At 51.8% G+C, this 22,392-nt stretch overlaps 1 protein-coding gene across 1 annotated transcript; it reads right to left on the bottom strand.

The window, feature by feature from the left end:
- Positions 1 to 1,217: 1,217 nt before the first annotated feature.
- Positions 1,218 to 20,404, bottom strand: SCG3 (secretogranin III). The gene is made up of 12 exons (XM_038767220.1): positions 20,141 to 20,404; positions 17,828 to 17,880; positions 15,767 to 15,812; positions 14,952 to 15,167; positions 12,960 to 13,102; positions 10,780 to 10,935; positions 9,707 to 9,893; positions 8,409 to 8,525; positions 6,489 to 6,572; positions 3,531 to 3,659; positions 2,346 to 2,426; positions 1,218 to 1,676 (listed from the first exon to the last, which is right to left on the bottom strand). Exons 1-12 carry the CDS (start codon positions 20,268 to 20,270, stop codon positions 1,558 to 1,560), a joined length of 1,461 nt encoding a protein of 486 aa, XP_038623148.1. The 5' UTR covers positions 20,271 to 20,404; the 3' UTR covers positions 1,218 to 1,557.
- Positions 20,405 to 22,392: the final 1,988 nt, after the last annotated feature.

A 22,392-nucleotide genomic window follows, 5' to 3' on the forward strand; every position in this document is an offset into this window, starting at 1 on the left:
ACTGGACTAAGCACTTGGGAGAGGACAATCGAGTTAATAGGGCACGATCCCTGTCCTCAAGGGGGTCTACTGGTTACAGACACATTACTGAGCGCTTGGGAGAGGAGTTAGTAGACATAATCCCTGCCCTCAAGGAGGCTTCCAGTCAACTGCGCAGAGCACAGTACTGATCAGAAGAGGACACTAAAGTTAGTAGACATGACCCCCACCCTCAAGGAGCTTAATAATTATTATTATGGTTTACGTTAAGCGCTTACTATGTGCCAGGCACTGTACTAAGCGCTGGGGTGGATACAAGCAACTTGGGTTGGACACAGTCCTTGTCCCACATGGGGCTCACTCTCTCAATCCCCATTTTCCAGAGGAGGTAACTGAGGCCCAGAGAAGTGAAGTGACTTGCCCAAGGTCACACAGCGGACAAGTGGTGGAGCTGGGATTAGAACCCATGACTTTCTGACTCATTGTTCTTATCGTTGTTGCTGTTGTTATTGTTGGTAATAATAATGATAATGGTATTTGTTAAGCACTTACTATATGCTTAATTTAAGGTACATTTAAGATACATTTAAGATTAAGATACATCTTCATTTAAGATACATGTGCATAATTTAAGATGTGCTAAGTACTTTGCTAGTCACTGGGGTGGATAGAAGCAAATTGGGTTGGACACAGTCCCTGTCCCACGTGGGGCTCAGTCTCAGTCCCCATTTTCCAGGTGAGGGAACTGAGGCCCAGAGACATGCAGTGGTTTGTCCCAGGTCACACTGCAGTCACGTGGCGGAGCCGGGATTAGAAGCCATGACCTCCTGACTCGTACACCAATTGTCAGCTGTGTGACTTTGAGCAAGTCACTTGACTTCTCTGTGCCTCAGTTACCTCATCTGTAAAATGGGGATTAAGACTGTGAGCCCCCCGTGGGACAACCAGATCACCTTGTAACCTCCCCAGCGCTTAGAAGAGTGCTTTGCACATAGTAAGCGCTTAATAAATGCCATTATTATTATTATTATTATTATTATTATTATTAGGCCTGTGGTCTGCCCAATGTGCCATGCTGCCTTCAATGATGATAATAGTAATAATGATTACGGTATTTGTTGAGGACCTAGCACTGGGGAAGATACGAGATCAGTAGATCAGACACAGTCCCTATCCCATATGGGGCTCTTCAGGGCCCAGGGAGAGCAGGAAAAACAGAATGACCTCCTGGAGACGGATGAGAGGCTACCATGGCCACCTTTAAGGGAACAAATCCAAGGTGGACAACAAGCCGGCTTGGGGGAGGGGGCTCAAAATGCATTTTTGCCGGCTCCAAACCCGTCCTTAGCGTCCCGGGGAGGCCTCTCGGGACCTCGAATGCTCAGGCCGGGGAACGGGGGAACTAGGAAAGATCCAGAATGAGACCAATTTAGCCATATCTAAGGACTCCTACTGAGGGGAAACGAATTCCGGTGGGAGCAGGAGAATGGGCAGGGGCTCTGGGCTGGTGGGTCAGTGGGTGGGTGGGCTGGTGGGCAGTCGTCCGGGCCTGGGGGCAAGGGGGACGGGTCCCACTCCCTACAGGCTGCTGTAGATCCGTTTGATCAGCTCCGCCTCCTTCGGGTCCAGGATGCCTTCGAGCACGTACGCGTCGACCTGCTGGCCGACGAAGCTCCTCAGCTTGGAGAGGTCGAGGTCTGGAAAGCAGCACGGGATGGGGGCGGGGGGCGGGCAGCAGGGTGAGGGAAGTTCCGGAAGTCCCAGAAGAAGTCCCAGATGCTCCAACAGCCACCCTTTCCTCCCCTCAGCCCCCTCCCCGGCTTGGGACTAATCCTTGAGACTAATCCTTCTGCCTACCTTGAGTGACAGTGCTCCCCAGAGGAAAGCCAAGCCCCCTGAGGTCCCCTTCGGTCCCCACCTCTCACCATCTCTCCCCTAACCCCCCACTCTCCTCATCTCTTGGGGTGCCATGCTCTTCCTTTCCACCCCCCCCTTTCCTTGCTCACGGACTTCCTTTCCCATAGGAACTGGTTTTCCTCTCGGAAGAGCGGGCCCAGTGTGGCCTAATGGGTAGAGCAGGGGCCTTAGAGTCAGGAGGACCCGGGTTCTGATCCCAGCTCCACCACTGGTGATCTGGGCGACCTTGGGTAAGTCGTTTCACTTCTCTAGGCCTCAGTTACTCATCCGGAAAATGGGGATGAACACTGTGAGCCCCTTGTGGGACAGGGACTGTGTCCAACCTGATTGGCTTTATCTACCCCAGCGCTTAGTACAGTGTCTGACATGTAGTAAGCGCTTAACAAATACCATAAAAAAAGAGAGAGAGTAGGGCCTCTAGCATAAAGCCCGCTGTCTCTCCCTCCTACCTTCTCTATTCCCCGGTTTATTGGATTTCTTCAGCCACTCGATGCTCTTCCGGATTGCTTCCAAATATGCCTCAGTTTTCCCTGGAAAAAGCAGAAAACCCTTCTCTTAACACTTCTTTTTTGGGACTGCCTTAGATGGAGGCCCCCTCCCTGGGGAGGTCTGGGTTCGGGGGGCGGGGGGTCAGTTAGCTCCTTGTTAAGTGAGCTTGGTGCAGGGGTCAGTACCCAGTCCTCCCCAGCACCCAGGCAAGGTGGACCCGCTCCATAATAATCATTGTGCAATTTACTGAGCACTTACTTTGTGCCACACTCTGTGCTAAGCTCTGGGACAGAGCAGGAGCTGTGCGGTCTCTCGGGACCGGGGCTGGGAGCTGAGACCCATTTCAGCTCTTTTGTGCCAGCTAACCAAGTCATTCATTCATTCATTCAATCGTATTTATTGAGCGCTCCCTGTGTGTTTGGGACAGTACAATATAAGCTCGTTGTGGGCAGGGAATGTCACTGTTTTTTGTTGTACTTTCCCAAGAGCTTAGCACAGTGTTCTGCACAAAGCAAGCGCTCAATAAATACAATCAAATGATTGAACAGTAGACTTATTCCCCACCCACGATGACCAATTAAATACAAACTCCCCTAACCACTTGCAGGCATATCATATATACACTCTATTACTTCTTCCAATCTGGCATTTATTATAGCGTCAGTCTCCCGAATTAAACTGTAAGTTCCTTGAGCGAAGGGGTCACGAAAACCAACTCCATCATCTTGAACTCTCCTAAGGGCTCAGTACAGTGCTTTGCAGAGCACTGTGTGCAGAGTACTGAACTAAGCGCTTGGGAAGTACAAGTTGGCAACATATAGAGATGGCCCCTACTCAACAATGGGGCTCACAGTCTAGAATAATAATAATAATAATAATATTTATTAAGCGCTTACTATGTGCAAAGCACTGTTCTAAGCGCTGGAGAGCTTACAAGGTGATCAGGTTATCCCACGCGGGGCTTACAGTCTTAATCCCCATTTTACGGATGAGGTAACTGAGGCCCAGAGAAGTTAAGTGACTTGCCCAAAGTCACACAGCTGACAATGGAAGAATCTGTACTACAGATCCCAGACCCTCACCAATAAATATGATTGAAGGAATGAATGCATGGCCCCCTCCCCTGGCCCAGGGAGCTTTCCTACCTCTCGTTTGGTGACCATTCCCAGCTGGGCCCGGATCTTCGTTCTTGGTGGAATCCTGGTGCGTTTCCGTCTCCTTTTCCATTTTGGCCGCTTCTTCCTTGGTGCTGTCTGCCTCTTCAGGATTTTTCCCTAGACACGGCGGTGGGGCAATCACAGTGGGTATCACGGGGACTTCAGACAGAGTCCGCGTTCCACAAATATCCCTGATCGATTCATCGATTCACGCCCCGCTGCCGTGAATCTTTCACAATCGATCAGTGGTAATCAATCTAGAGCCTTATAGTCAGGGATGGGGATCTATCAGTTCTTCTGCCCCTTTAGGCTGTGAGCTCATTGTGGGCAGGGAATGTGTCTTCCAACTCTGTTCTATTGAACAGAGAGAAGCAGCGTGGCTCAGTGGAAAGAGCCCGGGCTTGGGAGTCAGAAGTCATGGGTTCGAATTCCGCTCCACCACTTGTCTGCTGTGTGACTTTGGGCAAGTCACTTAACGTCTCTGTGCCTCAGTTCCCTCATCTGTAAAATGGGGATTAAGACTGTGAGCCCCACGTGGGACAACCTTGATTACCTTGTATCCGCCCCCCCAGTGCTTAGAACAGTGCTTGGCACATAGTAAGCGCTTAACAAATACCAACATTATTATTATTATTGTACTCTCCCAACTGCTTGGTTCAGTGCTCCATTCGCAGTAAGCGCTCAATAAATGCGATTGATTATTGGATTGTCTCCTCCCAGGTGTTTCCCCCTTCTAGACTGTGAGCCCGCTGTTGGGTAGGGACCGTCTCTATAGGTTGCCAACTTGTACTTCCCAAGTGCTTAGTACAGTGCTCTGCTCACAGTAAGCGCTCAATAAATACTATTGAATTGAAGTGAAATAGTCCAGAGCTCTGCCCAAGGTAAGCGCTTGATAAACACCGTCGAGTGATTGATAATTGATTTACCAAACACCAACCGGGAAGAGGGCACTGTACGAGTTCTCGCTGAGGTAGATGGTGATAATAATAATGGTACTTGTTAAGAGCTTACTATGTGCCAGGCACTGTACTAAGCGCTGGGGTGGATCCAAGCAAATATGGTTGGACACAGTCCCTGTCCCACATGGGGCTCACTGTCTCCATCCCCATTTTCCAGATGAGGTGACTGAGGCCCAGAGAAACGAAGTGACTTGCCCAAGGTCACACAGCAGACAAGGGGCAGAGCCGGGATTAAGATAAGCAGGTCTGACAATTCCCAGCGCCACATGGGGCTCCCAGTCTGAGAATTAGGAGATCCGGTGTCCGTTCTGGAGGAATTCATGGCCTACCAGATTTTTTCCTGCCCGTGGAATCAATCAATCAATCACTCAATCAATCAATCGTATTTATTGAGCGCTTACTGTGTGCAGAGCACTGTACTAAGCGCTTGGGAAGTACAAGTTGGCAACATATAGAGACAGTCCCTAGTGGAACGATTAACTCCGAGCAGATGGGTGGCCCACACCCCAGTTTGGCTGTTCCTCATCACTGAGGTGAGTGAGCGTCCCCCCAAGAAACCAAACTTGATTTGCTGGCTGCCTTAGCAGGGATTCTTCAGGGACTGGGAGGATGGGGGGAGCCAACTGGGGGTGGACCGACGGGGGCAGGGCCGGGAGTAAAAAGAGGGGAGTAAGCACATAGTAAGCGCTCAATAAATACGATTGATGATGATGATGATGATGAGGGGCCTGGGACTCAGAGGACCTGGGTTCTAATTCCGGCTCGGCCACTTGCTCTGGGCTAGTAACGTAACATCTCTGTGCCTCAGTTTCCTCATCTGTAAAATGTGGATTCGCTACCCGGTTTCCCTCCTACTTAGACTGTGAGCCCTGTGCGGACAGGGACTATGTCCAATCTGATTAATGTGATCCTGCCCCAGTGTTTAGTGCAGTGCTTGGAACATAGTAAGTGCTACACTGATACTGTTTGTCAACAGAGGGGGAGAAAAGGGTAAGGGAGAGGGGAGGAAAAGGGGGAGAGAGGAAGAGGGGAAGGGATGGAGAGGGGAATAAAAGGGTCAAGGGGGAACAGAAGGAAAGCAGAAGGGAAAGGGGGGTTAAGACTTGCTGGGTGAGCTGTGGCCCCGCTCCTGGATGCTATCCCGGCCATCCCGCTGCCCCCGACCACAGCCCAAGGTGAGAGAAGGGTGCGGAGCAGACAAACAGACAAACTTCCCTGACTGCTGTGATGATAGTGGCGGTGTCAGCCGAGGGGGATTCTGGAAAACTCTTCGGTGAAATGTTTTCTTGGCCCGTTGAGTAATGATAATGAAAATTCTGGTATTTGTTAAGCACTTACTATGTACCAAGCACTGGGGTGGATACATGCAAATCGGGTTGGACACAGCCCATGTCCCACATGGGGCTCACAGTCTCCATCCCCATTTTACAGATGAGGTAACTGAGGTCCAGAGAAGTGAAGTGACTTACCCAAGGTCACACAGCAGACGGGTGGCAGAGCCGGGATTAGAACCCATGACTCGTAGGCCCATCCTCTATCCACGGTGCTGTGCTGTTTCTCAATGATAATGACGGTATGATAATAATTGTGATATCTGCTAAGCACTGTACTAAGCACTGGGGTATGTACAGAATCATCAGATCCCACACGGGGCTCACCGTCAAAGCAGGAGGGATAAAAGATTTATTTATATTAATGTCTGCCTCCCCCTTCTAGACTGTGAGCCCGCTGTGGGCAGGGATTGTCTCAATTTGCGGCTGAGTCGTACTTTCCAAGTGCTTAGTACAGTGCTCTGCACATAGTAAGCGTTCAATAAATACGATTGAATGAACGAATGAAGTGGTGGAGTTGGGATTAGAAACCAGGTCCCTTGACGCCCAGGCACAGGCTCTTTCCATTAGGCTACGCTGCTTCCCGGGAGGGTTGGGTATTTTCCTCTGGCCCTGTGGACCGTGGCCCTTGGGAATTGGGGAACGATCAGCTCTACCTTCCGGAAGCTCATTTCGGTTACTCGTCGTGTTCTTGTCCAGTTTATTCTTCGTCTGAAGGGCAATCATTGCATCCAGGTTCTCTGCAAAAGAGGAGGCATCCTGCACGATAACGGCGGCATTTATTAAACGCTTCCGAGGTGCCAAGCATTGGGGTAGACTGTGGTATCTATTAAGCACTTCCTATGTGCCAGGAACTGTACTAAACTCTTGGGAAGATACAAGGTAACTGGGTTGGACACAGCCCCCGTCCCACATGGGGCTCACAGTTTTAAGCCCCATTTTCCAGATGAGGTCACTGAGGCCCAGAGAAGTGAAGTGGCTTGCCCGAGGTCACAAGTTGAAGACAAGTTGAAGAGCCGGGATTGAGGTAAGCAGGGCGGGCACAGTCTCAAGTGTCATACGGGGCTCCCGTTCTAAGGAAGAAGTAGTCTCTTTCATGCAGTTCATTCAATCGTATTTATTGAGCGCTTACCGTGTGCAGAACACTGGACTAAGCACTCGGGAGAGGACGATTTAACAATAAACAGACACATTCCCTGCCCACAGTGAGTTTACAGTCTAGAGGGCTCCTTAAATCATGAGAGAGGTCTGGAGCCAGGAGCCAGGAACAGGATGGGAGCAAGTTGGGATCTGCTGCTCAGCAGTGTGGTCTAGTGGATAGAACATGGGCCTGGGAAGCAGAGGATCTGGCTTCTAATCCCAGCCCTTCCACTTACCTGCCGTGTGCACTTAGGCAAGTCACTTCACTCTCTGGGCCTCAGTTTCCTCATCTGTAAAATGGCGATTAAATCCTACTCCCTACTCATTGGGCAGGGACTGTGTCCGTCCTGATTAACTTGTATCTACCTCAGGGCTTAGAACAGTGCTTGGCACATAGGCAGGGAATGCGTATTGTTCTCTCCCAAGTGCTTAGTGCAGTGCTCAGCGACCAGTAAGCGCTCAATGAATATGATTGATTGATAGGAAACGTTTAACGAGTACCAAAAAATAAATGAATAAATCCTTGTTTTACAGATGAGGAAACTGGGGCCCAGAGAAGGGAAGTAAAAGTCACACAGCAGGGTCAGAATCCAAGTCCTCTGTGTCCCAGGTCTGTGCTCTGTATATATGTGTATATGTTTGTATGTATTTATTACTCTATTTATTTATTTATTTTATTGGTACATATTTACTCTATTTATTTTATTTTGTTAATATGTTTTGTTTTGTTGTCTGTCTCCCCCGTCTAGACTGTGAGCCCGCTGTTGGGTAGGGACCGTCTCTATAATGTCGCCAACTTGGACTTCCCAAGCGCTTAGTCCAGTGCTCTGCACACAGTAAGCGCTCAATAAATACGATTGAATGAATGAATGAATGAATGTGCTCTTGCCACTAAACCACACTGCTTAGTGGCAAGTTCCAGCTCCTGCTCCTGGCCCTGCTCCTGGCTCCAGGCATGGCTCGCCACTCAGGGATGGAGCTTCAGGAGGAAAGAGGCCCCTTCTGCTTAACTCCCATCTTCCCCACCTTCCCCCCAAGACCCCCACCACTCTCCCGTCCCTCCCTTCAAAGCCCTACTGAGAGCTCACCTCCTCCAGGAGGTCTTCCCAGACTGAGCCCTCTCCTTCCTCTCCTCCTCCTCCCCCTCCCCATCCCCCCCGCCTTACCTCCTTCCCCTCCCCACAGCACCTGTATATATGTATATATGTTTGTACGTATTTATTACTCTATTTTATTTGTACATATTTATTCTATTTATTTTATTTTGTTAATATGTTTTGTTTTGTTGTCTGTCTCCCCCTTCTAGACTGTGAGCCCGCTGTTGGGTAGAGACCGTCTCTATATGTCACCAACTTGGACTTCCCAAGCGCTTAGTACAGTGCTTTGCACACAGTAAGCGCTCAATAAATATGACTGAATGAATGCAGGCCCCTTACCTAGGTAGGAAACTCCTTCTTCCGGAGAAATGGTGCCATATTTTACCATCATCTTCACAAAGTCAATCAACGTCTTCATGATAGTGATGAGGGTTTCTTTCTCCTCGGCCTCTTTCTCTGTGTAAAGGGAAAACCCAATCGTAAAAAACCAGCAGCTCCATCTTCGCACATCTCAGGGCAGCCCCCACAGAGGGAGAGCTTGGGGGGGCTTGGGGGTCACTTTGACTCCCACAGAGGGAGGACTCGGGGTTATCTGGGCGTCATCATGATCACCAGAGGGAGGGTTTGGGGGTGCTCCGACAGCCTCAGTAATTCCTATTTGAGAGTTTTCAGGGTTGAAAATTGGGAATTCTCTGCTGTTTTTCCTGGAGGGCTGGAAGGTGGCCCAGGATCAGATACTTGTCCCCCGCCTGGTGTTTCGTCCACCTGTGTTATCGGCAGGAGTTTCCCGCAATGCGGGTTGGATGAGGCACAGCCATGGCGCTGGGCTGAGGAGTGGATTGTCTACTTTTTGGATTGGCCAGTTTCTGGATTGTCCGCTCTTGGGATTATCCACTTTCTGGATTACCCAGTTTCTGGATTGTCCGCTTTGGGGATCATCTGCGTTCTGGACTGTCCACTTTCTGGCTTCCCCAATTTCTGGATTCTCCGCTTTCTGGGTTTCTCCTCTTTTCGGTTTCTCCCCACACAGTCTTTAAGCTCTATCCCAGGCCATCTGATACCTCAGGGTCCCCTCAGATCCCCGACGGGACTGAGAAACCCTCCTAATGGGGGACATGGGCCAGAAGGGGGAGGTGGGCGTGTTTCGGCCCCTCGCCCCAAAGTTGTGTGGTGTAGCGGATAGAGCCCAGGTCTTGGAGCCAGCAGGACCTGGGTTCTAATCCCGGTTCCGCTACTTGTCTGCTGTGTGACCTTGGGCAAGTCACTTCGCTTCTCTGGGCCTCAGTTCCCTCATCTGGAAAATAGGAATCAAGACAGTGAGCCCAGTATGAAACAGGGTTAGGGTTAGGGTCCTGCCTTTTCCTCCTCTTGCACCCCCTCTCTTCCACCCCAGCCCCTTAGCTTGGGCAAGTCACTTCTCTGTGCCTCAGTTACCCCATCTGTAGAATGGGGATTGAGACTGTGAGCCCCATGTGGGACGACCTGATTAGCTTGTCTCTCCCCCACACTTAGAACAGTGCCTGGCACATAGTAAGTGCCTAACAAATACTATTGTTATTATTATTACTTAGTGTTTCCTTGCCAGGAACTTTGTTTGCAGTGAGTCCTGAATAAAAAAATGCTTCTCACTACTTTACCTGAGTCAATACTTTGGAGCAGGGTGTCAAAATTGGGGAAATACTGCAAGTCCTCAAAGCTGTCTCGGGCGGAGATCTGGTTCCTTCTTTCCAAGCTTCCAGGAGGGACCCAGGGGGCATCTGCCGTGGCATCAGTTTCCCCGTTCGTGAAGCCATCCCAGCTGGACACGGTCTGGACCTCGGGCCCCTCCGGGGAGAGAATACCAGCCCCAGAGAAGCCGGGTTAGAAGACAGAGACCTCCACACGCATCCACTGTGTTGTATTGTTGTTACATTGTACTCTCCCAAGCGCTTAGTACAGTGCTTTGCAGAGCACACAGTAAGTAAGTGCTCAATAACTACGATTGAATGAATGCATGAATGAATCTGCTGTTCATTAGGACAGAGCTCCAGATGGATCCCATCAAAGCACGGGGGGCTACGAGAGGGGGAGATAAGGAGAGAGGGGATGGGTGAGCCCACTGTTGGGTAGGAACCGTCTCTATATGTTGCCAACTTGTACTTTTCAAGCACTTATTACAGTGCTCTTCACACAGTAAGTGCTCAATAAGTACGACTGATTGATTGATGGGTGGGGTGGCCGGATGCCTGGTTAGGCTGCTAGGATGGAGTCCTTTCCAGCAGTGTGGCCTAGTGGATAGATGTCGGGCCTGGAGTCAGAAGGATCTGGGTTCTGATCTCAGCTCCACCACTTGTCTGCTGTGTGACCTTGGGCAAGTCACTTCATTTCTCTGTGCCTCAGTTCCCTCATCCATAAAATGGGGATTAAGACTCTGAGATCCATGTGGGACCAGGACTGCGTCTAACCTGGTGATCTTGGATCTATGCCAGGATCTTCCTGGCACATAGTAAGTGCTTAACAAATGCCATTAAAAAGGGGGGAGGGGGGGACACAAGCACAACCGGAAGAAACAGCTGAACAAAAATGGCATCTGCACATTGCTTTTTGGATCGTGTACTTTTTCTGACTGAATGAATGACTCTGGGAGTGTCTACTTTGATCAAACAGAGGTGTCCTCCTTTAGGGAAAAGCCTTCAGCGGGCCATCTGACAGGACAGAAGGGCATATTTACCAAGTCCTCCGGTGTGATTTTTTCGGCCTGGCCTGGGGTTGAAAGGTGATTCGGCCCCTCCGACAGCTCCTGGCTGTCCTCTGCCTGGTTGGATATTAACTTCTGTAAGACCTTGGCCACTTCATCTTCCAGCATGGATGCCTGGCCCTCCGTGATCTGGAAAAAACACAGCAAGTACTGGCTGAACAGAGCTAATCAGGCAAATATTGATCATCCTGGTGGTATTTGTTAAGCTCTTACTATGTGCCAGGCACTCATGGCTCAGTGGAAAAAGTTCGGGCTTTGGAGTGAGAGGTCACGCATTCATATCCCGACTGCATTCAATCATTCAATCATATTTATTGAGCGCTTACTGTGTGCAGAGCACTGTACTGAGCGCTTGGGAAGTACAAGGTGGCAACATATAGAGACGGTCCCTACCCAACTGTGTGACTTTGGGCCAGTCAGTTAACTTCTCTGTGCCTCAGTTCCCTCATCTGGAAAATGGGGATTAAGACTGTGAGCCCCACGTGGGACAACCTGATCACCTTGTATCCCCCCCAGTACTTAGAACAGTGCTTTGCACATAGTAAACGCTTAACAAATGCCATCATCATTGTTATTATTATTATTATGAAAGGCAGGGGCAGATAAAGGATCATCAGGTTGGACCCAGTCCCTGTCCCACATAGGGCTTCCAGTCTCAATCCCCATTTTCCAGTTGAGGGAACTGAGGCACAGAGAAATGAAGTGACTTGCCCAAGCTAAGGGGCTGGGGGGGGGGGGGGGGGCGGGGTGCAAGAGGAGGAAGAGGAAGGAGCAATGGAGGGAGGGGTAACTGCTTGGATCCCGGACAAGAACTCCTGCTCTCCCCCAACCATGGAGTCCCTGCCAAAGCCGCTTAATGATAACGATTGTGACATCTTTTAGCGTCCACTCCGTGCCCAGCACTGTACTATGCGCTGGAGTAGATACAAGAAATCAAGGCAGACCCAGTCCCAGAGCCCGTGTTGGGCTCACAGTCTAAGTAGGAGGGAAAACAGCTGAGGAAACTGAAGCCCAGAGAGGTGAAGTGATTTGCCCGAAGTCGCACAGCGGGTGAGTGACGGAGCCGGGATTTGAAGCCGGGTCCTCCGTCTCCCAGGTCCATTTTCGTTCTGGGCTGCTTCTCTTTTCCAGCACCACGGGGCTAAAGGCTCCAAGCAAAGCCCCACCGGCTTCGGAATTTGAAGCCACGAATTTGGCGGTTTCACGGCCGTGACCGTCCCCAGATCTCGGGTTGGCCCGAGGGGGTCTCCGTTCCTGCTCTTCCCCTCCCCGGCCAATGCGGCCTCAGAGGTTCTCCTCGTCCGGAGGCAGCAATCCTGGCATCCTCCCCCGCCCGTGAGTGGGAGGGCTGGCTGGCTGCCTTTCAGGGACTACTGATTCAATTGTATTTAGTGAGCCTTACTGTGTGCAGAGTACTGTACTAAGCGCTTGGAAGAGGACAGTACAACAATAAACAGACACGTTCCCTACCCACACGAGTTTACAGTTGGAGAAGCAGCACGGCATAATGGTTACAGCCTGGGACTGGGGGTCAGAAGGGCCTGGGTTCTCATCCCAGCTCCGCCACTTGCCTGCTGTGTGACCTTAGGCAACTCACTTCACTTCTCTGGGCCTCAGTTACCTCATCTGGAAAATGGGGAATAAGACTGTGAGCCCTATGTGGGACAGGGACTATGTCTAACCCGATTTGTTTGTATCCACCCCAGTGCTTACTGCAGTGCCTGGCACATAGTAAGCACTTAACAAATACCATAATTACCCCCTCCCACCCCTCAACTGTAAGATCATTGTGGGCAGGGAATGTCGCTGTTTATTGTTGCATTGTACTTTCCCAAGCGCTTAGTATGGTGCTCTGCGCACAGCAGGCACTCAATAAATACGATTGAATGAATGAATGAGGGAGCCTAGGTGTCTGAACAAACTCCTGTCTCTAGATTGTCAGCTCGTAATGGGCGGGGAACAATTTTTACCAACTCTGTTGCATTGTACTCTCCCAACCACTTGGACAGTGCTCTGCACCTGGTAAGCGCTCAATAAATACCATTGATTTGAGTCTTCTGACTCTCAGGCCTATGCTCTTTCCACTGGGCCATGCTGGCTCTCCATTAGCATCCTGCCAAATCCACGATTCCCCTCTTCCTCCTCCCACTTACCAGACCAAGGCGGAGAAGTTTGGAAACAATCTTGTCAAACACTCCTCTGTCATTCTCCTCGTAGATTCTGCTCGCGATCTTCTGGACGACGTCTTCGGCGGTCAAAGGGGTTCCGTGTAACCGGCGAAGACCACCTAGGTCATCTGGAAAAATCACAGGGATGAAAAAACACATGGATCCTAGACGTCTACCCAGTTTCCATATGGACAGTTTATATCAGCCTCTCTGTCTGTCCTTCTCTCTCTCTCTCTTCCAAGATCTATATCTAGCAGAAAGAGAACAGTCCTGGCAATCAAGAGACCTGGGTTCACCCATTTACAATTGATCTGATTAAATGAAATCTGATTTTCCATGGTGGGGGACGATTTGTTTAGGAGGCTGTGAGGATTTTCTCAACTCAAGTTGCTTAGGGAGGAGAAAAGTCCAGGAAGAGATGAGCTCAGCTGCATTTCCTCCCTCACAGCACTTACGTACCGATCTGTAATTCATTTCTATTAATGTCTGTCTCGCCCTCTAGACTGTTAGCTTGTTGTGGGCAGGGAATGTGTCTGTTCTATTGGTACGTTGCCCTCTCCCGTGCGTTTAGTACAGTGCTCTGCATGTAGTGAGAGCTCCATAAATACAATTGGCTTACTGATTGACTCTCCCACTCCCGATTCCTGGCTGCTGCTGCCCTCCTTGCTGGCTCTCTGCTCTCCTCTCCGCAGTCTGCCCTGCATGGAGACCACAGCCCATGGCTACTTCATTCATTCATTCATTCATTCAAACGTATTTATTGAGCGCTTACTGTGTGCAGAGTACTGTACTAAGCGCTTGGGAAGTACAAGTTGGCAATATATTGAGATGGTCCCTACCCAACAGTGGGCTCACAGTCTTCAGGTTGCTTTTGAGCTACCAGGGGGAGGGGACATGCTAACCAGGTCCACAGGCAAGTTAACACCCTCCCCGCTCCCCACCCCCCCACCACAAACACTCTCAAACACAGAGGAGTAGGGAGATAATAATAATGATGGTATTTGTTAAGTGCTTACTATGTGCCAGGCACTGTTCTAAGCACAGGGAGAGATACAAGCTAATCCAGTCCACACAGGGACCCTGACCCTAGACAGGACGTAGAAATTAGCACCCATTCAGGAGAAAGATCAATTTAGCCTTACATTCCCCACTAGACTTTCTGCTCCTTGAGGGCAGGAATTGTGGCTGTCACCTTGATTGTATCATCACTCCTGAGCCATCCCCCCTTTTTGGTTTGGTTGATCGTATTGTTTAAGTGCTTACTACGTGCCAGGCACTGTATTAAGCATTGGGGTAGATAGAGGATAATCAAGTTGGACACAGCCCATCTCCCCGACAGGGCTCACGGTCTCAATCCTCATTTTCCAGATGAGGCCGCTGAGGCCCAGAAAAACAAAGGTCCCACAGTAGATGAGCGACGGAGCTGGGATTAATAATAATGATAATAACGATGGCATTTGTTAAGTGCTTACTATGTGCAAAGCACTGTTCTAAGCGCTGGGGGGGATACAAGGTGATCAGGTTGTCCCACGTGGGGCTCACAGTCTTCATCCCCATTTTACAGATGAGGTAACTGAGGCTCTGAGAAATTAAGTGACATGCCCAAGGTCACACAGCAGACATGTGGCGGAGCCGGGATTCGAAACCATGACCTGAGAACCCAGGTCCTCCCGGGCCCCGCTGCTTCTCTCATTCATTCATTCATTCATTCAATCGTTTTCATTGCGCGCTTACTGTGTGCAGAGCACTGTACTAAGCGCTTGGGAAGTACAAGTTGGCAACATATAGAGACAGTCCCTACCCAATAACAGGCTCACGTTCTCTCGGCTTCTCGGTCCTCGGCTTCGATCCAATTTTGGAGCCCTCCCCTGGCTCCTTCCCCCACCATTTGGTAGCTTGGCTCTTCTCCCTCACCTCTCATCCGGTCTGGCGGCCGAAGGATGAAAGCAAAAGAGCTCGTGTTTCCCCCGGAGATACCTTGAGATGGATAATCCTGTCCGCTTTTAGTAGCGTCATCTTCCTCTCTCAGCCTCCAGCCCTTGGTGGAGTCTGTGTCATCAGGGACCGATTGCTTATCGGAAGGGGATTTTCTTCCAGTTGCTCCCTCTGTTCCATCTCTCTCCTTGTGTACTAAAGCCTTTAGGAAGTTAGAGTCATCCACCAAGGAGTCATTTCTTCCCCCGGCCTGGTTTTCTGGAAGAAACCCCCCACCCCACATGTCGATTAGAGCCCCCATGGTCTCTGGGGCCACAGTCCCAGGAGACAAGCAGAAATCTCTTGTCTGTGAGAAGCAGCATGGCTCAGTGGAAAGAACCCGGGCTTGGGTTCAAATCCTGGCTCTGCCAATTGATGATGATGATGGAATTTATTAAGCGCTTACTATGTGCAAAGCACTGTTCTAAGCGCTGGGGAGTTTACAAGGTGATCAGGTTGTCCCACGGGGGGCTCACAGTCTTCATCCCCATTTTCCAGATGAGGGAACTGAGGCCCAGAGAAGTGCGGTGACTTGCCCAAAGTCACCCAGCTGGCAAGTGGCGGAGCCGGGATTTGAACCCCTGACCTCTGACTCCAAAGCCCGGGCTCTTTCCACTGAGCCACGCTGTTTGGGCAAGTCACTTAACTTCTCTGTGCCTCAGTTACCTCATCCGTAAAATGGGGATTAAAACTGTGAGCCCCCCTGGGACAACCTGATCACCCTGTAACCTCCCCAGCACTTAGAACAGTGCTTTGCACGTAGTAAGTGCGTAATAAATGCCATTATTATTATTATTATTATTAAATCTCAGTTTTACCTGTGGGGACTGCTTTGCGGATCCTGTCTGCTTCGGCTTCAGCGATCTGATTTGTGAGAGAAGCAAAGAAGTAAGGACACCCCCTTCTCTTTTGGGGCCCGCGCTGCCTTGCCTAGTGGGACAGAGGCTCTCGGGGAAGGGGTCGGTCCCCGGAGATTCCCAGATCCTCCTGGGTCTCGGGGGCATGGATGAAGTCAAGCTTGTTGGGAAGCTGAGGTTGGGGGGGATTGGGAATTGGGTCAGGGTGGAAGGGAGGGATAGAGGAGAGGCTGCAGTGGGGCAGGGAAGCTGGGTCAAGCTCTCTGATTAGTCCAGGAGTCCTCCTGATTGACAGTTGCCGCCCGGAGGTGCCTTCGACACCCAATGGGACATTGGATATTGTCCTCAAGCCATCGAGGCAGGCAGGGGAATGAGGCATAGTCTGGACAGGAAAGGGCATGGGAAAGGCTGACATGTTCCCTCTCCTTCGGTCAGAGGAGAAGCAGCGTGGTCTTGGGGAAAAAGCATTGGCCTGGGACTCAGGCGCCCTGAGTTCTAATCCCGTCTCTCCCACTCGTCTGCTGTGTGACCTTGGGAGAGTCACTTCACCTCTCTGGGACTCACTTTCCTGTACAATGGGGATAGAAAACCCTCCATCTAGGACCGTGAGCCTTATGTGGGATAGGGACTGCGTGCGACCGGATTATCATGAATCCGACCCAACGCTTAGCACAGTGCTTGGCACATAGTAAGCGCTGACCACATGCCACAGCTTTTAGGAGTTACCATCAGGGGCCTGCTCTGGCTGAATGTAAGCTCTTTGTGGGCAGGGAATGTGTCTGTTTATTGTTATACTGACCTCTCCCAAGCACTTAGTACAGTACTTTGCACACAGTAAGTGCTCAGTAAATACGGTTGAATGAATAGTGAAAGTTGGAGTTTGGTGTTCTCTCCTGGTTCTGACCCCACATAACCACCCCGCTTCATGCAGATCTGGTCAGGACGTGGACATTTTATAATAATAATAATAGCATTTATTAAGTGCTTACTATGTGCAAAGCACTGTTCTAAGCGCTGGGGAGGTTACAAGATGACCAGGTTGTCCCACGGGGGGCTCACAGTCTTAATCCCCATTTTACAGATGAGGGAACTGAGGCACAAAGTCACACAGTTGACAAGTGGCGGAGCCGGGATTTGAACACCTGACCTCTGACTCCAAAGCCCGGGCTCTTTCCACTGAGCCACGCTGCTTTGTAGTAGTAGTAATAGTAGGAGCAGCATCATGGAAGCAGCAGGGCCCAATAATAATAATGGTATTTATTAAGCACTTACTATGTGCAAAGCACTGTTCTAAGCACTGGGGAGATTACAAGGTAATTAGGTTGTCCCACTGGGGGCTCACGGTTTTAATCCCCATTTTCCAGATGAGGTAACTGAGGCACAGAGAAGTTAAGTGACTTGCCCAAAGTCACGCAGCTGATGGTTGGTGGAGCCGGGATTTGGACCCATGACCTCTGACTCCAAAGCCTGGGCTCTTTCCACTGAGCCACACAGCTAGCCTGGGAGTCAGAAAGTCATGGGCTCTAATCCCAGTTCTGCCACCTGTCTGCTGTGTGGCCTCGGGCAAGTTACTTCACTTCTCTGGGCCGCAGTCATCTCATCTGTAAAATGGGGATTGAGACTGTGAGCCCAACCTGATTTGCTTTTATCCACCCTAGCTCCTAGTACAGTGCCTGGCACATAGTAAGCGCTTAACAAATTTCATTATTAGTAGTAGTAATAGCAGCAGTAGCCGCAAATTCCATTAACATTATTATTAGTAGTAGTAGCAGCAGTAGCCATAGTATTTATTAAGTGCTTACTGTGCACGGGACACTGCAGTAAGCAGTGGGAAAGAATCCACGGGAGGGAATTGGACTCTATCCCGGTCCCTGTCCCTGTCAGGCTCCTCAGCTAAATTTGGGTCGACTCTGGAGAGCTCCTGAATCATCTGCCAGCGAAACAGTCAAAACCCCAGGAGCAAAACAAAGAGGAACAGCGTCAATCAGAGTGGAACAAATTCATCTTGGTCATTTGACCTACCTGTTCTTCCAAGGGTCTTTCTACACTTAATTCTCTGTTGTGTTTGGCCTTGTCTAGAATAAACACACACACACACACAATTATATTCCGGTCATTCGCTTGAAAATGGCTCAGCAGAAACACTGGCCTCAAACAGTAAATGGCTGAGATCTTTTAAAAATAGCTCCCCTCAAAGATTGAGAAAACAACCTCGGGGGGTAATGGGGTGAAATCAGATTGATGCTTCTCCACCCCCTCCCCGCCCATCGTTTACATCCTCCTCTTCCCAGAAACATCAGTGGGAGCCCTTTTCCCATCCCCTTCTTAAAAAAACCAACACAAACCTGTAGGGAAGCTGGACGGGGGTTGTCAGAGATTTCAGGGAAGCTCTATTCTCCCCTCTGAGATTCTCCCCTCTGTGCCTCCTTTTCGTCCCTCCCCCCATTTCAATCGTATTTATTGAGCGCTTACTGCGTGCAGAGCACTGGACTAAGCGCTTGGGAAGTCCAAGTTGGCAACATCTAGAGACGGTCCCTACCCAACAGTGGGCTCACAGTCTAGAAGGCGGAGATGGACAACAAAACAAAGCATATTAACAAAAGAAAATAAATAGAATAGATATGTACAAATAAAATAAATAAATAAATAGAGTAATAAATACGTACAAACATATATACGGGTGCTGTGGGGAGGGGAAGGAGGTAAGGTACGGTGGGAATCTCAGTACACGTTGGTGATGATAATGACCGAGAACACGGAGGGGTGTGGGGAATTCAGGGAAGGGAAGAAGGGAGAGGGGAGAGGAAACATCCTCTGTCTGACCCAGGCCCACAGAACGAGGGAAGAGTCAGTCTGAACATGGACTAAATGAGTCAGTTTCCCCTCCAGGGCTCCATTACCATCCCGGAGGGAGAGTTGGGAAGCAGCACGGCCTGGTGGAAAGAGCCCGGGCCTGGAGTCGGAGGATCTGGGTTCTAATCCCGACTCCACTTTGCTGCGTGACGGGGCAAATCACTCCCTTCCCTGGGCCTCAGTTCCCTCATCCGTAAGATGGGAATTAAGACTGTGAGCCCAGGTGGGACAGGGACTGGGACCAATCCGATGATCTCGTCTCTATCCCCAGCGCTTAGTGCAGTGCCTGATGCATAGCATAAGCGCTTAACAAATACTGTTTAAAAAGTAGTCCCCCAAGTAGACTGGAGGAGAAACAACACCCATGTTCTCCCCAGCTTCCCTTCTTCTCACCAGCTGACCTCCCGGGTGTGTCTGTCAGGCCTTGGACGAAAGAAAAGAGCCCATTTGATCTGCCGAGGAATTAAGCAATGTTTTCCCCCCGACCAGAAGCCCTCAAACCCATTTATCAAGTTGTTTTATAAGCCCTTGACCAAAATAGCAGAGGCCTAATCCGATTGTCTTCCCCGAGCCATTAAAGCTCTTTCCCCAGGGTCTGTCCAAGTGCAAAACACCCCATTTTGACCAGGGGAGGTGAGGGAGATGGGGGAGGAGGCCTCCACCCAACTTGTACTTCCCAAGCGCTTAGTACAGTGCTCTGCACACAGTAAGCGCTCAATCAATCAATCGTATTTATTGAGCGCTTACTATGTGCAGAGCACTGTACTAAGCGCTTGGGAAGTACAAATTGGCAACATATGGAGACAGTCCCTACCCAACAGTGGGCTCACAGTCTAAAAGGGGGAGACAGAGAACAAAATCAAACATACTAACAAAATAAAATAAATAGGATAGATATGTACAAGTAAAATAAATAAATACATAAATAAATAGAGTAATACTATGTACAAATATATCTACATATATACAGGTGCTGTGGGGAAGGGAAGGAGGTAAGATGGGGGGATGGAGAGGGAGACGAGGGGAAGAGGAAGGAAGGGGCTCAGTCTGGGAAGGCCTCCTGGAGGAGGTGAGCTCTCAGCACGGCCTTGAAGGGAGGAAGAGAGCTAGTTTGGCAGATACGATTGAATGAAAATCCTCTCCAAGAGAAAGCAATGAGAGCTGACATGCTCTCTCCTCTTTGCCCCTGAAAGAAAGATTTCAGTCCCCCACCTCTTCCCTCCCCCTGCCCTAGCTTTAATCAGTCAATCGCTGGTATTTATTGAGCGCTCAATGTGTGCAGAGTGCCATACTAAGCGGTCCATCCATCAAAATCGGAGTTCCCCGGGAATGTGTCGGGGTTCGGTTCCCGCCGGAATAGGGAAAACTTCCGGCCTGGAGATTGGTGATTCTCCTGCCCACTTGGACTCTTTTTTGGGGGGGGTCGGGGGGGATGTAAAGTGGGGGGTGGGGGGGGGGGAATGGGGGGAGGTGCAGACCTACCTGTACCGCCGTCGGGGGTGGGGAAGGCCCGGGTGGGGCCCAGGACGGGGCCGAGGACAAGGAGCAGGGCCTGGATGAGGACGAGGACCACCCCCAGGCCCTGCCCCTGCCCCAGCTGGATGGGCCCCATGCCCCCGGGCAGTGCCAGCCGCTCACACCGGCTGGGGGCCCGGACGCCCAGACCCGGGGACAGGCGGGCCCGGGGAGAGACAGAGAGAGAGAGAGAGAGAGAGAGAGAGAGAGAGACCCGGGGAGAGGCAGACTCAGGGAGAGACAGGACCGGGGAGAGACAGGCCCAAGGAGAGACCCCGGGGGAGGGAGAGACCCAGGGAGAGACAGACACCCGGGGGAGAGACAAACCCGGTGGGAGAGACAGAGACCAGGGGAGAGACAGAACCGGGGAGAGACGGACCCGGGGAGAGACAGGCCCAAGGAGGGACCCGGGGAGAGAGAGACCCAGGGAGAGACAGACAACCAGGGGAGAGACAAACCCGGGGGGAGAGGCAGAGACCAGGGGAGAGACAGAACAGGGGAGAGATGGATCCGGGGAGAGACAGGCCCAAGGAGAGACCCCGCGGGAGGGAGAGAGAGAGACAAACAGGGAGAGACAGACACCCGGGGAGAGAGACAGAGCCGGGGGGGAGAGACAGAGACCCGGGGAGAGATGGATCCGGGGAGAGACAGGCCCAAGGAGAGACCCAAGGAGAGACCCAAGGAGAGAGAGAGAGAGACCCAAGGAGAGACAGACAACAGGGGGAGAGACAGAGACCCGGGGAGAGACAGAACCGGGGAGAGACGGACCCGGGGAGAGACAGGCCCAAGGAGAGACCCCGCGGGAGGGAAAGAGAGACAACCAGGGAGAGACAAACCCGGGAGGGGGGGGAGACAGAGACCAGGGGAGAGACAGAACAGGGGAGAGATGGATCCGGGGAGAGACAGGCCCAAGGAGAGACCCCGGGGGAGGCAGAGAGAGACCCAGCGAGAGACAGACACCCGGGGGGAGAGACAGACCCAGGGAGAGAGAGACCCGGGGGAGAGATAGGTAGACCCAGGGAGAGAGAGACCCGGGGAGAGACAGGCACCTGGGCGGAGAGACAGAGCCCACCGCACCGGCCGAAGGACTTTCGTTAGGGCGGAGGAGGAGGACGAGGACGAGGAGGGGCAGGAGAAAGGAGGGGGAGGAGGAAGAGAGGGGGACGAGGGCGAGGAGGAGGAAAAGGAGGAGGAGAGGGAGGGAGGAGGAGAGGGAGGAGCAGGGGAGGAGGAGGAGGAGGACGAAGAGGAGGAGGAGGGAGGGAGGGAGGGAGGGGGGATGGATGGCCTGGGTGGGGTCCGGGGGGTGGGGGAGGGGATGAGGAGGGGATGGGCGGAGGACCTGGGGGGGGAGGGGGGGAGGAGGAGGAGGAAAAGGAGGAGGAGAGAGAGGGAGGAGGAGGAGAGGGAGGAGAGAGAGGGAAGAGGAGGAGAGGGAGGAGAAGGGGGAGGAGGAGGAGGGGGAGGAGGGAGGATGGCCGGGGTGGGGATGAGGAGGGGATGGACAGAGGACTTGGGGGGGCGGGCGGGGGGCGGGCAGGGGGAGGAGGGGAAGAGCGGAGGATGAGCCGGGGCGGGGCCGGGGCCGGGGCCGGGGCCGGGGCCGCTGTCCGGGCCTGGCCGTGCTGAAACGTCTCTCTGTGCGTGTGTGTCTGTGTGCCCGTGTGTGTGTGTGTGTGTGTCTGTGTGCCCGTGTGTGTGCCCGTGTGTGTGTGTGTGTGTCTGTGTGTGTGCCCGTGTGTGTGTGTGTGTGTGTGTGTGTGTGTGTGTGTGCGCGCGGGGTTCGGGGTTCGGGGTTGGGGTCGCGCCGTCCTCGGTGGGGGCCCGGCGGCCGGGAGGCCCCGCACGGGGACCGCAGCCTCCGCCCTCCCCCCGAGGACCGCAGCCGGACCTCCCCGCACAGGGGACCGCAGGACCCGCACCCAGCCCCTCCGCCCACAGCCCCCCGCCCTCGGGCCGCAGGACCCTCCCCATTCCCGCCCCCCCCGCCCCGCCCAAGCCGAGGTTCAGAGAAGAGAAGTGACTCCCCCAAGGTCACACAGCAGACAAGTGGCGGAGCTGGGATGAGAACCCATCACCTCACTCTGAGGCCCACGCTCTAGCCACTAGCCCATGAATACTGTGACCACTACTTTATTATTATTATTATTATTATTATTATCATCAAGTGCCATCGAGTCATTTCCAATTCATAGTGACTCTCTGGATACACTTTCTCC

This window comes from Tachyglossus aculeatus, chromosome 26, assembly GCF_015852505.1.
Source record: "Tachyglossus aculeatus isolate mTacAcu1 chromosome 26, mTacAcu1.pri, whole genome shotgun sequence".
Lineage (NCBI taxonomy): Eukaryota > Metazoa > Chordata > Mammalia > Monotremata > Tachyglossidae > Tachyglossus > Tachyglossus aculeatus.